The 15,352-nt window shown below is 40.8% G+C and overlaps 1 protein-coding gene across 1 annotated transcript in view; it reads left to right on the top strand.

The window, feature by feature from the left end:
• LOC110531543 (WD repeat-containing protein 18-like) overlaps positions 1-15,352 on the top strand; it is a 76,396-nt gene that overhangs the window by 49,367 nt on the left and 11,677 nt on the right. The window contains exon 2 of the mRNA XM_036953031.1: positions 9,076-9,200. Within this exon, the coding sequence (XP_036808926.1) occupies positions 9,076-9,200 (125 nt within the window). The remainder of the gene's footprint in view (positions 1-9,075; positions 9,201-15,352) is intronic.

Below are 15,352 nucleotides of genomic sequence, written 5' to 3'. Positions count from 1 at the left end.
TATTAGAATTGTTTATCTACGGTGCAGATTACTTCGTCTAATATTCTGCTATTGGTCAGGGGACTCCACCGCTTATGTTTGTTTTTTTGTTTTTTTACAGAAGTATAGGAATAATTGCTTTTAATGTTGTAGTGGAATGACTTGACCTCAGGAAGAATGGCTTAAAGTCAATAAATAGTCATTGATATGACAAGATTTCTGAGACGGCATATAATTGAATTTATTCATATTGAAGTATGTTTTATGTATGCTTAAAAGACCTGTTGCAAGCTGTAATTATTGAGATAGAAAATTCCCCTGGTCAAGATCCTGTTTGGATACACGAGTTGCTCGACTTATCTTATTAATGCCTACCGACCCCTTCACTTTGGTCCTGTATCTCTAATCATATCTTATTAGTGTGCGAACGTTCCTCAGATCTTTATTGCTTGCCTTTAAAGGCCCAGTCCAGCCAAAATTAAGTTTTCACTGTGTTTTGTATCATATTGTACGACAGATAATGAAAAATAACACAGAAAGTTTGAAAAAAATGTATGAATGTTATTTCCTGATAGTTGCTGGTTGAAAATACAATGTACACAGGACCTTCTAATCAGCCTGTTTGCATGGGCAAGAGTTTTGGCTTGCCTGGTAACCAATTTACTGCATGGTGATGTCAATAGACTCTCTGCCAATAACAGCTAGTTTTAAGTTCAACCCTCGCCATGCAGACCACTCCAAGATCAGTCTTAGCAAAATTCTTCCTTGAGAAACTAAAAAGCCATTTTTGTCCATTTTAATGGAAACTATCACAGTAGGGTACTTAATTGTTACCGGAAAATTATTTGATATTGATATAAAAACGTCTGCATTGGGCCTTTAAAGACTTTGAAAGCCAAGCCGCTAACCCATTGACTCGCACGCCTTGGACTTCCAACCAGTCTTTAGAAGCTTAATTATTTAGGAATGCTGCATCTTAAAGATCAATTGGATAATTAAGATAATTGGAGAGAGAAGAAAGCTTTTATAGCCCTGCTCTGCATTAAATCAATTACATTATCTCTGCATTGTTGTTTTCTATGGTTCAAGTTAAGTCTATAGATGCTGGTGAGTGAAATCACAGCTTTTTACTGCTCCACCATTTCCTCTTCCCTCTGGCTTCCCCCTGGCTCTTAAATTATAATGATCTACTTCATTATGCCGCGTTCTTTGTCATTCATTCTAAAGAAATTGCAGATCATCTGTATCTCATTCTTTCCGTGTTTTGATTGAGAATGGATATTGTGGTGTTTGCATTTTTCCAGTTTAATCCTCTAAATTTCTGAGTTTGTACATCTTTGATAAAGACATCTCTTCCCTCTTTCTGGTTAACATTGCTTGACACTCTTCATGACTGCTTGTCTTCAAAGTTAGTGTTATTACTTTGGGCCAACTGGATTCCATCACAAATGTTTGATATTTTTCATTTTTTATGTATTAATTTTTACATAATTTGTCTGAATCCATATCTGAACATATTGTGGTTTATTTTGAACAAAGAGTGGGATCACTTTGTATTAAAACTACCTGTATACTGTATTTGGACACTGCACCAACCCCATAAATTAACCATCATTTCCTTATAGCAACAACCACATCTCCTGATACATCTTAAAACATTTTCTGAATATAATTTTGAAACTGCCACCTCTACAGTCAGCATCCAAAAGGCATTAACTCTTCACCAGCACGTCTTTTCCTGCTCCCCTAATTGTGCTGTTTACCCGATTTGGAGAGGGTTATTCATTTCCTAGAGAGCTTAACTGTGAATGTGCCTTTGGATCATTGTTTATTAAAGGGGATTTCATACCCTAGCTGGGCAGAAGTTCTTATACATTCTGAGTGAGAGCTGCGTTCGTTGTGCGTTTAGTTCCCCCCTTGTCAAAATTGTTCAGCAGGAGATGAGACAGTGAGCCCAGAATTGTCACATTTGGATAAATAGGCCTAGTGACAGACAGACAGGCTGAGAATTCTCTTCCCCACTGCGAGCCAGCAGCAACCAGCTGTTTCCTTTTCCTGCAGTGTGAAGGTTTTGAAATGTAATCCGGCCAATACTTTTTTGCCATAGGAAATACATCATTTTCTTGCTAAATGGTTCCGGACATCCCTCACGGATTTAAGCACTTGATTTTAACAGTTTAACAGGCTAATGTCACAATTTGTATTTATTTCATCCTTCATCTGTGGTGGATTAGACTAATTACTGTATTTTTCATTCCACTTCCAACATTTTAGTTAATGGAGTGGTGTGAAATGATACACGATGCTTCCCTCCCACTCAAACCTTCCCTTAATGATTTGAATTTCAGTCTTCTGGCCAGAGCATCAAGCCCAGGCCAGGCTTCTACACAAACAGACAAAATTATTAACTTTTAACCAAATCCCTTTCAAGTCCACTTGTCATGTTTAATTGAGTGCCCTCAAAATAGGCAGTATAGAAGTGATGTAATGATTAGAGTTGGTCAAAGTCAAGTCCAGCGGTGTCCAGTCCTCCCTTTCTTGCTGCATGTCTGACACAACCGCATCCCTAATTAAAGCAATTAAGTCAATCGATCAAACCATTAAGAGGCTGGACAGGGCCACAAATTCCCTGCCAACTTAATAGAGGAGAGGGGGGAACATGTTGGTGAGTGTACCTGAGACGCAAGCTAATTAGCTATGGGAATGAAAAACAACTATCAGAAGTCTGAGGTTTGCTTACTCTGATGAACTTCTTTTGACTTCTTTCTTCTGGTCTGCTGAGCCTAAGTCGGGATAAGACATTCCGGTCGGACAACGAGGGTAACCAGGTTTTCAAAGGACACAGAGCCTTCAAGGGCTCTTCTATTTAATATATACCATTTAGCAGACACTTTTTTCCAAAGCGAACTTAGTCATGCGGCATACATTTTACATATGGGTGGTCCTGGGAATCGAAGGCACTATCCTGGCATTGTAGTGTAGTCATATTTGATATGTGTATATGTTTGATATACATTATATTATATATATACATCACATGCGATTTGTAATAAGACAAGCATTTTATGACTCCATAAAGATAATTTAAATTTACAAGCAAGGATTAGGCAATGAGCTGACGTTGACTAGCAAGAATTGGACTGAGAATTGTATTTATCTCATTAACATTGTACAATGAATGGATTCACATACAAAGCACGAAGCTTAAGTTACAAACCATTACAAAGCATACTTCTTGGCATATACAGTGCATTTGGAAAGTATTCAGACCCCTGGACTTTTTCCATATTTTGTTACATTAGTCTTATTCTAAAATAGATTAAATCATTATATTTCCTCGTCAATCTACCCCATAGCGATGAAGTGAAAATACGTTTTTAGAATTTTTCAAATGTATTAAAAATAATCTGATACCTTATTTATATAAGTATTCCGACCCTTTGCTATGAGACTCGAGATTGAGCTCAGGTGCTTCCTGTTTCCATTGATCATCCTTGGGATTTTCTACTACTTGATTGGATTCCACCTGTGGTAAATTCAATTGATTGGACATCATTTGGAAAGGCACACACCTGTCTATATAAGGTCCCACAGTTGACAGTGCATGTCAGAGCAAAAACAAAGCCATGAGGTTGAAGGTATTGTCCGTAGAGCGCCGAGACAGGATTGTGTCGAGGTACAGATCTGGGGAAGGGTACCAAAAATGTCTGCAGCATTGAAGGTCCCCAAGAACACAGTGGCCTCCATCATTCTTAAATGGAAGAAGTTTTGAACCACCAAGACTCTTCCTAGAGCTAGCCGCCCGGCCAAACTAAACAAACGGGGGAGAGGTTCCTTGCTTAGGGAAGTGACCAAGAACCCGATGGTTACTCTGACAGAGCTCCGAAGTTCCTCTGTGGAGATGGGAGTACAGAAGGACAACTGTCTCTGCAGCACTCCACCAATCAGGCCTTTATGGTAGAGAGGCCAGACAGAAGCCACTCCTCAGTAAAAGGCACATGACAGCACGCTTGGAGTTTTCCAAAAGGCACCTAAAGGACTCTCAGACCATGAGAAACAAGATTCTCTGGTCTGATTGAACTCTTTTGCCTGAAAGCCAAGTGTCATGTCTGGAGGAAACCTGGCACCATCCCTACAGTGAAGAATGGTGGTGGCAGCATCATGCTGTGGGGATTCTTTTCACCGGCAAGGACTGGGAGACTTGTCAGGATCGAGGGGAAAGATGAACTGAGCAAACTACGGAGAGATTCTTGATGAAACCCTACTCCAGAGCGATCAGGACCTCAGACTGTGGCGAAGGTTCACCTTCCAGCAGGACAACGACCCTAAGCACACAGCCAATACAACGCAGAAGTGGTTTCAGGACAAGTCTCTGAATGTCCTTGAATGGCCCAGCCAGAGTCTGGACTTGAACCCGATCGAACATCTGGAGAGATCTGAAAATAGCTGTGCAGCGATGCTCCCCATCCAACCTGACAGAGCTTTTAGAGGATCTGCAGAGAAGAAGTTAAAGCTGTCAAAGGTTGGCTAACCATGACTGCATGGCCATGCACGCCTCCAACTTGATCATCAAGTTTGCAGACGACACAAAAGTAGTAGGCTTGATCACCAACAACGACTAGACAGCCAATAGGGAGGAGGTGAGGGCACTCGGAGTGTGGTGTCAGGAAAACAACCTCTCACTGAACTTCGACAACACAAAGGAGATGATCATGGACTTCAGGAAACAGCAGAGGGAGTACCCCCCTCTCCGCGTCGACGGGACAGCAGTGGAGAAGGTGGAAAGTTTAAGTTCCTCGGCATACACATCACAGACAAACTGAAATGGTCCACCCACACAGACAGTGTGGTAAAGAAGGCGCAACAGCTCCTCTTCAACCTCAGGAGGCTGAAGACATTTTACAGATGCACAATAGAGAGCATCCTGTCAGGCTGTATCACCGCATGGTTCGGCAACTGCACCGCCCACAACCGCACGGCTCTCCAGAGGGTGGTGCGATGCTGCACAACGCATCACCGGGGGCAAACTACATGCCCTCCAAGACACCTACAGCACCCGATGTCACAGGAAGGCCAAAAATATCATCAAGGACAACAACCACCCGAGCCACTGCCTGTTCACCCCGCAATCATCCAGAAGGCGAGGTCAATACAGGTGCGTCAAAGCTGGGACCGAGAGACTGAAAAATAGTTTCTATCTCAAGGCCATCAGACTGTTAAACAGCCATCACTAAAACAGAAGCTGCTGCCTACATACAGACTTGAAATCATTGGCCACTCTTAACAAATGGATCACTAGTCACTTTATTAATGGCACTTTAATAATGATGTTTACATTTGTTACATTACTCATCCCATATGTATATACTGTATTTTATACCATATTTTGCATCTCGTCTATGCCGGTCGGTTATGGTCCATCCATATATTTATATGTACATATTCTTATTCCATCCCTTCACTTAGATTTGTGTGTATTAGGTAGTTGTTGTGGAATTGTTAGATATTGCTACACTGTCGGAACTAGAAGCAGAAGCATTCCGCTACATTCGCAATAACATCTGCTAACCATGTGTATGTGACCAATAACATCTGCTAACCCTGTGTATGTGACCAATAACATCTGCTAACCCTGTGTATGTGACCAATAACATCTGCTAACCCTGTGTATGTGACCAATAACATCTGCTAACCCTGTGTATGTGACCAATAACATCTGCTAACCCTGTGTATGTGACCAATAACATCTGCTAACCCTGTGTATGTGACCAATAACATCTGCTAACCCTGTGTATGTGACCAATAAAATTTGATTTGACATTGAAGAATCTCAAATATAAAATATATTTTGATTTGTTTAACACATTTTTGGTTACTACATGATTCCATATATGTTATTTCATAGTTGGTGTCTACCCTGTTATTCTTCAATGTAGAAAATAGTAAAAATAAAGAAAAACCCTGCAATGAGTATCTGTGTCCAAACTTTTGACTGGTACTGTATTTCTTCAGACCTTTTCTCAGTACTTTGTTGGCAGCGATTACAGCCTTGACTCTTCTTGTGTATGACGCTACAAGCTGTATTTGGGGAGTTTCTCCCATTCTTCTCTGCAGATCCTCTCAAGCTCTGTCAGGTTGGATTGGGAGCGTTGCTGCACAGCTATTTTCAGGTCTCTCCAGAGATGCTTGATTGGGTTCAAGTCCGGGCTCTGGCTAGGCCACTCAAGAACATTCAGAGGCTTGTCGCTTTGTCTTTATGGGATTTTGTGTGTAGATTGATGAGGGGGAAAAAAATATGTAATACATTTTAGAATAAGGCTGTAATGTAACAAAATATTAAAGGGTCTAAATACTTTCTGAATATACTGTAACCGTCAAACCCGTTTTAAATAGGCCTATACTACAACCATTTAAGGAAAAAATATTTATTTACTTTTGTTTTCATGTAGATGAACTTTACCTTTTAGTGGGAGTGTTTACTCATGATTATAAGCAATTGTTTTGCTAACTTAATCTCTCTATTAAACATTCTACATCTCCTATTTCCAACTGTCCTTTGATGCTGGAGCAGCGAATCCGCGAGATGCGCGGGGGTGTGGAGCGCTTTAGGCTATGGCACTTCAGTAAAGGAATTGTTTAACATCTGGAATTTATTTTGTACAATGCCCATTTTCATTGCTTGCTACTTGCTACTACTGGTATAATTTGACACAGACTTTTTTCTTAATCTTTAGACTAATCAACGTTGATGAGGCCCAGTCCTGGCCCATATGCTGCCCTAAGCGAGGCAAAACAAAAATGCTGCAAAACAAAAATGATCTTAAAGCCTACTTTCAGGAAAGGTAGCCTAGGTCTTTTATACATTTTAAGGAAAGGGTTAATATTTGCTCTTGTGTCTGACATAGACTGGTGGCTTTGAATTGACGGGTGCTTATACAGGGATGTGCATGTGAGGTCACCGATTCTGTCTATAGGCCTATATGTACATTCAGAAAGTTTCCTAAATTAGCCTGTCTGGACCCAATCTCTTTAATAACACTACTGTCATGATTTAAAATGTTGTAAAAAGAAGACCTGATTTCAGTAGCTTAGGCTACCTTATTTCTCTCATTACGGCATCCTCTCTTTGAAGAACATGTCAATGCCACTGCCATCAAACGACCACGGCAAGGTTTGTGACGTTATGCAAATATTTTGGGAAAACTATGGGTTTTTTCACCCATCGTTTGATTAGTTAGAATTTGTTTGAATGGTTTTGTGCGTCGAAATAGGATCTGTATTAAAATATATATATATATATGCAGAAAATCCAAGTGGCTTTGTCAGTGCTTCATGTTTTAATTTTTGCCATGGAAAAAGATATTGCAATATCGTCACAGCCCTATTCAAGTGACTGGCAGGGACTGTTTCATGGGGCCCTAACCCTAATTGTTACTGTAAGTCAGAGCGTCTGCTAAATTTAATTTTGCCACTTGACTTGTTTGGTGCTTAATACACTACATGACCAAAAGTATGTGGACATCTGCTCGTCGAACATCTCATTCCAAAGTCATGGGCATTAATATGGAGTTGGTCTCACCTTTGCTGCTATAACAGCCTCCACTCTTCTGGGAAGGCTTTCCACTAGAGGTTGGAACATTGCTGTGGGGACTTGCTTCCATTCAGCCACAAGAGCAGTAGTGAGGTTGGGCACTGATGTTGGGTGATTATGCCTGGCTCGCAGTCGGAGTTCCAATTCATCCCAAAGGTGTTCGATGGAGTTGAGGTCAGGGCTTCCACACCAATCTCAACAAACCATTTGTGTATGGATCACACTTTATGCATGGCTGCATTGTCATGCCAAAACAGGAAATGGCCATCCACTAAGTTGGAAGTAGAGAATCGTCTGGAATGCCATTGTTTGCTGTAGTATTAAGTTTTCCCTTCACTGGAACTAAGGGGCCTAGCCCAAACCATGAAAAACAGCCCCAGATCATTATTCCTCCTCCACCAAACTTCACAGTTGGCACTATGCTTTGGGGTAGGCAGCTTTCTCCTGCCATCTACCAAACCCAGCTTCAGCCGTCGAACTGCCAGATGGTGAAGCATGATTCATCACTCCAGAGTCCAATGACTGCGATCTTTACACCATGCAAGCTGACACTTGGCATTCCGCATGGTGGTCTTAGGCTTTTGTGCGGCTGCTCGGACATGGACATTTCTTCAAGCTCCGACAGTTCCCAACAGTTCTTGTGCTGACGTTACGTCCAGAGGTAGTTTGGAATTCAGTAGTGAGTGTTGCAACCGAGGACATATTGTTATGCACTACTGGCTTCAGCACTTGTCGGTCCCATTTTGGGAGCTTGTGTGGCCTACCACTTCGCGGCTGAGCCGTTGTTTCTCCTAGATGTTGCCATTTCACAATAACAGCACTTACAGTTGACCGAGACAGCTCTAGCAGGGCAGAAATTTGACAAACTGACTTGTTGGAAAGGTGGCTGGCATCCTATGACGGTGCCACGTTGAACGTCACTGAGCTTTTCAGTAATACCATTCTACTGCCAATGTTTGTCTATGGAGATTGCATGGCTGTTTGCTCGGTTTTATACACATCAGCAACGGGTGTGGCTGAAATAGCCGAATCCACTAATTTGACGGGGTGTCCACATACTTTTGTATATATAGTGTATGTCCCTGTTTTGGTACCGTACCTGGAATGTGCATACATGGTAATTAGGTTGTCTGTAGTGTGTGAACAGAAGCAAGATAACAATGCTGAAACTGCTGTAAGAAAGTGCTAGGTATTTTTCTTCCAGCAATGGCTTTTGTCCTCCCTTGTGATGTAACTGGACTAAAGCCTAGAGACGCATTTCATTTGTAAGGAAACTAACAATAGCATTTAATAAATCAGGAGAAAGTATCCGATCAGAACTGGAGAAAGAAAAAATCTGATATAATGCACTTGCTGAAATTGAGATTTTGTGTGACTCTAGATTACATCCATTATTTACTTGGTTAATAATGGACAAGCTTAGACAAATGTTGATCCCCAAACATGATGTTTGAGAAACCTATTTTATTAAGTGGTGATCTCCCTTTCCACTCAACCCTCCACAGGAAGCTAGTGACCTGTCTGTCTGTGTCTATGGACGGCACTCTCCTCCTCTCGGGGTCCCACGACGAGACCATACGACTGTGGGACATCCAAAGCAATCAGAGCATCCGCAGCATCAACCACAAAGGTGAGCTTGAATGACCCCACGTCTCAACAAACCCTTGTGTCACCTCAGTGGTCCAAACCCATCTCTTCAGTTCAGCCATTGAGACATTGATTTCTCCCCCAACACCCTGAATCATACATCACCTAATCTCCCGAGACTGAATGGGATGCATGAGATAACGAGCTGCAGTAGTTCCAGTCTTTGGGTTTTCGTCACTCGTTATATAGACTTTTCAGGATTGGGCGAAAGCTGTGCTTAAACGTCTTCGCTTCGAGTACTTTGTGCATTTGCCCACACGGATCGGAAGGGGAGGGGGATTTGGCTTAGTTTCCTTTTGCGAGGGTGGAGACTTTGTAAACTTCTCTCAATTTCTAACACGTATAGACCCAGAAGTTAAGCACACATCTGACCAAATGACGCAAGATTTTACTTCTGGGTTGACCAAGATTATACATCACCCTGCCCACCAGCCCGTGTTAGAAAACCTTTCCACTGTTGCCCTTCCTTGAGGTCATGGTGTGTACGGTTTGACATGCATGCCCTTTGGCCTGTACTATACTCCAGGTGCTGGCTTTGTCTGCTCGTGCTCTCCGTCTCTCTTACTGGGCGCCAACGGCAGACGCCAAACTCAATTCCCTTCTTGCTCTATGCTTTGGGTTCAGCTTGGGCTGTTGTGTAGTGGTACGCTGATGTGTTTATTTATGTTTGCTCTTAATGTTACTTTGTGAAGCAGATATAGAGGGCTTGCAGTGGCATCACAAATCACCTGACAACCGCGCCATGTTGAAGTCTGTTGAAAGCAGATCTACTAAGCTAATTGTTAGAAGAATGAAGATAATGTGTTCAAAGATACAGTTAATGACTATAAGGGAGCTGAGCTGTCAAAGTAGAGAGTTGTTTTTTTCTCCGTGGAGTTACCATCACATTGAGGCGTCTGGTCTTTCTATGGGCCACAGCACCCACTCAGTGTGACGGTGGAGTCCCTTTCTGTTCATTAAGTGCTTTTAGAGAACTGGGATTTGGTTGCATCACTGGGCAGGTTGCGAACTCATTTTGTTTTAATAGGATGTTTCTGTTTATTCAGCCACTGTGACTGGTTGGCTGTCTATCAGTTTTTGCCGGGTGGAGGAAGTAACAACGTTCAACAGCACTTTTATTGAACTGTCTTCTGGGATAACTAAACGGAACCATGGCCTTGCCAGATCTTTTTTGGCAGTGCAATCTCTTGTTTTTTGGGGGGTTGGAGCTTGGTGTTATTTACCCCTGTCGAGTTTGTAGGTTTGTGTCATTGTAAGGCAGTCATCTGACTTTCTAAAGAGAAGGCTGAGAGGGTCATGCTGGGTGTTGATCAGCAGTTTAATTTACAGAGTTTATTTATTAAACACACAAAAACACACATTTTCACTCACACAGCTGGAAAGGCACACTCCCCACTGCTGACCACCATATGCAATGCCTCAGAGCTGATCAACACTGCTCTGCAACTGAAATTATTGGGCTGTCAGAAAACACCACTAGCCCAGAGAGCTCTTTTCAGGTAATAAATTCTTCCTTGAAAATAATCTAACAGTATATCAAGTCAAGAAGCAGTGGGCTAGTATTGAAATGTGAGAATTAATCTAATGATTTGGGTTTTAGCATGCCAATGTTGTGAGGGTGTTAAATGCAGAAGAAGACAGGAATTTATTTGTTAAGCTATAATCCACTGCTTATGTGCATTCCACTCCTGTCATGCTAAACATTTTTGTCACATGACATGGAGTACAAGGACTGGAATGTTAGCACTAAACAGAGACTGGCGACCAGGCTTATAATTAGGCAAGATGATAAAGTTCAACATCAACAACCTATTTATTTTGTCATTTGCTATGTGTTTTTTTTTTCTTCCGTTTTTCAACTCCATTATTTAAATATTACAATTTAAACTTAATTGAAAATAATCTTAAATGACATCATCAGATTTGGACTATTCAACAACCCCAGTAGCAAAACAAGAGAGAAGCACAAACTTTAGACTGCGATCTATTTTCATACAGTAAATAAACACCCCGTAACACTTGCACCAGTCAACTATGAACAACTGAACACAACCACCACGCCCAAGTTTATAGATGGATGTCAACTCTGTCTCCCCTGAGGGTGTCTATGCTCCATGGGCTGCATTCTGTGTCAGAGGTGCTCAACCTCTCTCCAGATGTCTTCCCAGCCCCCATCTTGTCTTCCTCAAGGATCAGTGAAGAGGGCCAGTTCAGCCTGTAATTGAGTCGTCAGAAGGTTCAGGGCACCCCTCCCAAGCTCTAGCCCAGTTTTCCCAGCTCTGTTCTGGGAGAGCAAATACAGTTATTGGCCCTCTGAAGGCCTGCCTGATCATGGAGGCAATAAAAAAACATTCACAGCCCTTTTGCTCTAAGCTCTGCGGCTCGACCGGCACAAATCGGAAGAGCAGTGGTAGAAAATCAGAGCCACTGACAAGCGACTGGAAGTTTATGGAATGGTGGCTTTGAAAACACGGCTGTTGAAGAAATTAGGTGTACAGTCAATGTGCTTTAAACTAACTTCAGTTCAAATTATTTAGCATTTGGCTCATTTAACAGATCATACCAGTCCCCCATAAACATTTTTGTCTTTTAAACTCTATTATTGTCTATTAAACTCAGCAAAAAAAAAAGAAAAGTCCTCTCACCGTCAACTGCGTTTATTTTCAGCAAACTTATGTGTAAATATTTGTATGAACATAACAAGATTCAACAACTGAGACATAAACTGAACAAGTTTCACAGACATGTGACTAACAGAAATGTAATAATGTGTCCCTGAACAAAGGGGGGGTCAAAATCCATTTTATTTTACCCCACTCTTCCACCTGCATGTTCCTGGACATTTCTGGGGGGAATGGCCCTCACCATAGCCCTAGCTCTCACCCTCCGATCCAAGAGGTCTCAGACGTGCTCAATGGGATTGAGATCTGGGCTCTTCGCTGGCTATGGCAGAACACTGACATTTTTTATTTTATTTTACCTTTAACTAGGCAAGTCAGTTAAGAACACATTCTTATTTTCAATAACGGCCTAGGAACAGTGGCTACCACTAGGCTACCCTGCCGCCCCATTCCTGTCTTGCAGGAAATCCTGCACAGAACGAGCAGTATGGCTGGTGGCATTGTCATGATGGAGGGTCATGTCAGGATGAGCCTGCAGGAAGAGTAACACATGAGGGAGGAGGATGTCTTCCCTGTAACGCACAGCGTTGAGATTGCCTGCAATGATGACAAGCTCAGTCCGATGATGCTGTGACACACTGCCCCAGACCATGACGGATCCTCCACCTCCAAATTGATCCTGCTCCAGAGTACAGGCCTCGGTGTAACGCTCATTCCTTCGACAAAAAAACGCGAATCCGACAACAACCCCTGGTGAGACAAAACCGTGACTCGTCAGTGAAGAGCACTTACAGTCCTGTCTGGTCCAGTGACGGTGGGTTTGTGCCCATAGGCGATGCTGTTGCCGGTGATGTCTGGTAAGGACCTCCTTACAACAGGCCTACAAGCCCTCAGTCCAGCCTCTCTCAGCCTAATGTGGACAGTCTGATCACTGATGGAGAGATTGTGCGTTCCTGGTGTAACTCGGGCAGTTGTTGTTGCCATCCTGTACCTGTCCTGCAGGTGTGATGTTCGGCTGTACCGATCCAGTTACAGGTGGTCTGCCACTGCAAGGACGATCAGCTGTCTGTCCTATCTTCCTGTAGTGCTGTCTTACAGGCTGACTACACTGCTCGCTTCACGTCTGTGAGCGTTGCAAAATACATTTAGAAATCTATATTATTCAATTATTGCACACACAATGCTCGTGTGTGCGAGCAACGAGCGTCTGTGTTGCCAGGGGCTAAAATAGAAGTCTGTTCTATTAGATCACGCTGCAAGTCCTGCCTCCCACATCTCCTCATTGGTTTATAGAAGCGGGTACCCACGTGCCATCTCCTCATTGGTTATACCCACTGAAAGACGAACAAGGTCAGTGGCGGTAATACACCTAATTTATGAGTTATTTATAAGTTGCCAATCGCAATATAGAGTCAAGAGAAGAAAAAGCCTAGAAGGAGGAGAGATGACTAGAAACGATTCAGTTGACTGTTTTATCTGTGGATTAACTGTCAGAGTAGAGGACCTTGTGCATTTCAGGTAAAATACCAAACTCAATGTTTACATCCCAGGACAAATTAGCCAGCAACAGCAAGCAAGCTAAATAGGACAAATTAGCTAGCAAGCTAGCTAGCTAAATTTACATTAATGTTTAATGCTTTTCGATATTTTAACCTGCGTGTCGTGATGGTATTTTGGTGTAGGGAACAAAATAAATGTATGCACAATGGCACACACGCGCAGCCGGTTCGGGTTCCATGTTAGACATCTCACAGTACGGACATTGCAATTTATTGCCCTATACACATCTGCAGTCCTCGTGCCTCTTTGCAGCATGCCTAAGGCACATTAACGCAGATAAGCAGGGGCATCTTTCTTTTGGTGTTTTTCAGAGTCCGTAGATAGGCCTCTTTAGTGTCCTAAGTTTTCATAACTATGACCTTAATTGCCTACCGTCTGTAAGCTGTTAGTGTCTTAACGACCGTTCCACAGGTGCATGTTCATTAATTGTTTATGGTTCATTGAACAAGCATGTGTTTAAACCCTTTACAATGACGATCTGTGAAGTTATTTGGATTTTCACAAATTATCTTTGAAAGACAGGGTCCTGAAAAACTGACATTTTCATATGATGGTACCATTGGTGTGAGTGGTCGGAGGACAAAACAGAGGCCTCAAACTATATCCTACTTCTATATTATTATTATCTATTATTATCATATATATATTATTATTTGTATCTATATTCTTTATCTGTATTATTTTTATCTATATTATTTTTATCTGTATTATTTGTATCTATATTCTTTATCTGTATTATTTTTATCTATATTATTTTTATCTATATTATTTTTATCTATATTATTTTTATCTATATTATTTTTATCTGTATTATTTGTATCTATATTCTTTATCTGTATTATTTTTATCTATATTATTTTTATCTATATTATTTTTATCTATATTATTTTTATCTGTATTATTTGTATCTATATTCTTTATCTGTATTATTTTTATCTATATTATTTTTATCTGTATTATTTGTATCTATATTCTTTATCTGTATTATTTTTATCTATATTATTTTTATCTGTATTATTTGTATCTATATTCTTTATCTGTATTATTTTTATCTATATTATTTTTATCTGTATTATTTGTATCTATATTCTTTATCTGTATTATTTTTATCTATATTATTTTTATCTATATTATTTTTATCTGTATTATTTTTATCTATATTATGGTCTATTATTATTATAATAATCTATATTATTATTATTATAATCTATATATTTATTATAATCTATATTATTATAATAATAATATAGATTATTATTATCTACATGATTACAGTCTATTATTATTATTATTATATTTTATTATTATTATTATAATAATCTATATTATTTGTATTATTATAATAATCTATAATCTCTGCAGATCAGATGCCAAAGAAATTAATGTCGGATTCAACGTTCCAGCATGGGCCCTAGGGTAGAAAACTAGAGTGACTGTTAGTGTGCATTAACACGGTCATTCAGGACCGGTCGGTAGAGCAGCACATCAGTGTTGTAGTCCTCTCACATCCCCTTGCCACTTTGCCACAAACTGCTTTGGCATAAACTGCTGCACTTTCCTTCTCAGCCCTTGTTATATGCCGCTTAAAGAGTGATTGAGGCTGGCACCTCAGTGGGACCTCCCACTTAGAAGAGGACAAGAGCCTTGTGTCAAAGTCATTGTGTGGCAGTAGCCTGCCCTATACCATTACTGCTTAGTGAGCACTTGCTTCACCACCATTAGATACTGGCATGGCATTACAATGAGAACTCACCAAAAAGTTCATTTACACAAGTTTGCATATTTCTGAAAGGAATTTTGGTTTGTATCTGGAAACACAAGATGTCTCCTTTTTAAATCTAGATATCCTTAGTTGACGAAACAGCCACGTCTGTGTGGGATATTACAACAGCAAAGAAGTTACTGTAAACAACCAGCAAAGTTGCAGGAGAAATTGGTTTATTAAAATCATCCC

This window comes from Oncorhynchus mykiss, chromosome 1 (assembly GCF_013265735.2).
Source record: "Oncorhynchus mykiss isolate Arlee chromosome 1, USDA_OmykA_1.1, whole genome shotgun sequence".
Taxonomy (NCBI): Eukaryota; Metazoa; Chordata; class Actinopteri; order Salmoniformes; family Salmonidae; genus Oncorhynchus; species Oncorhynchus mykiss.
Note: the sequence above shows the minus strand (reverse complement) of the source record. Positions and strands in the feature narration are given on the sequence as shown.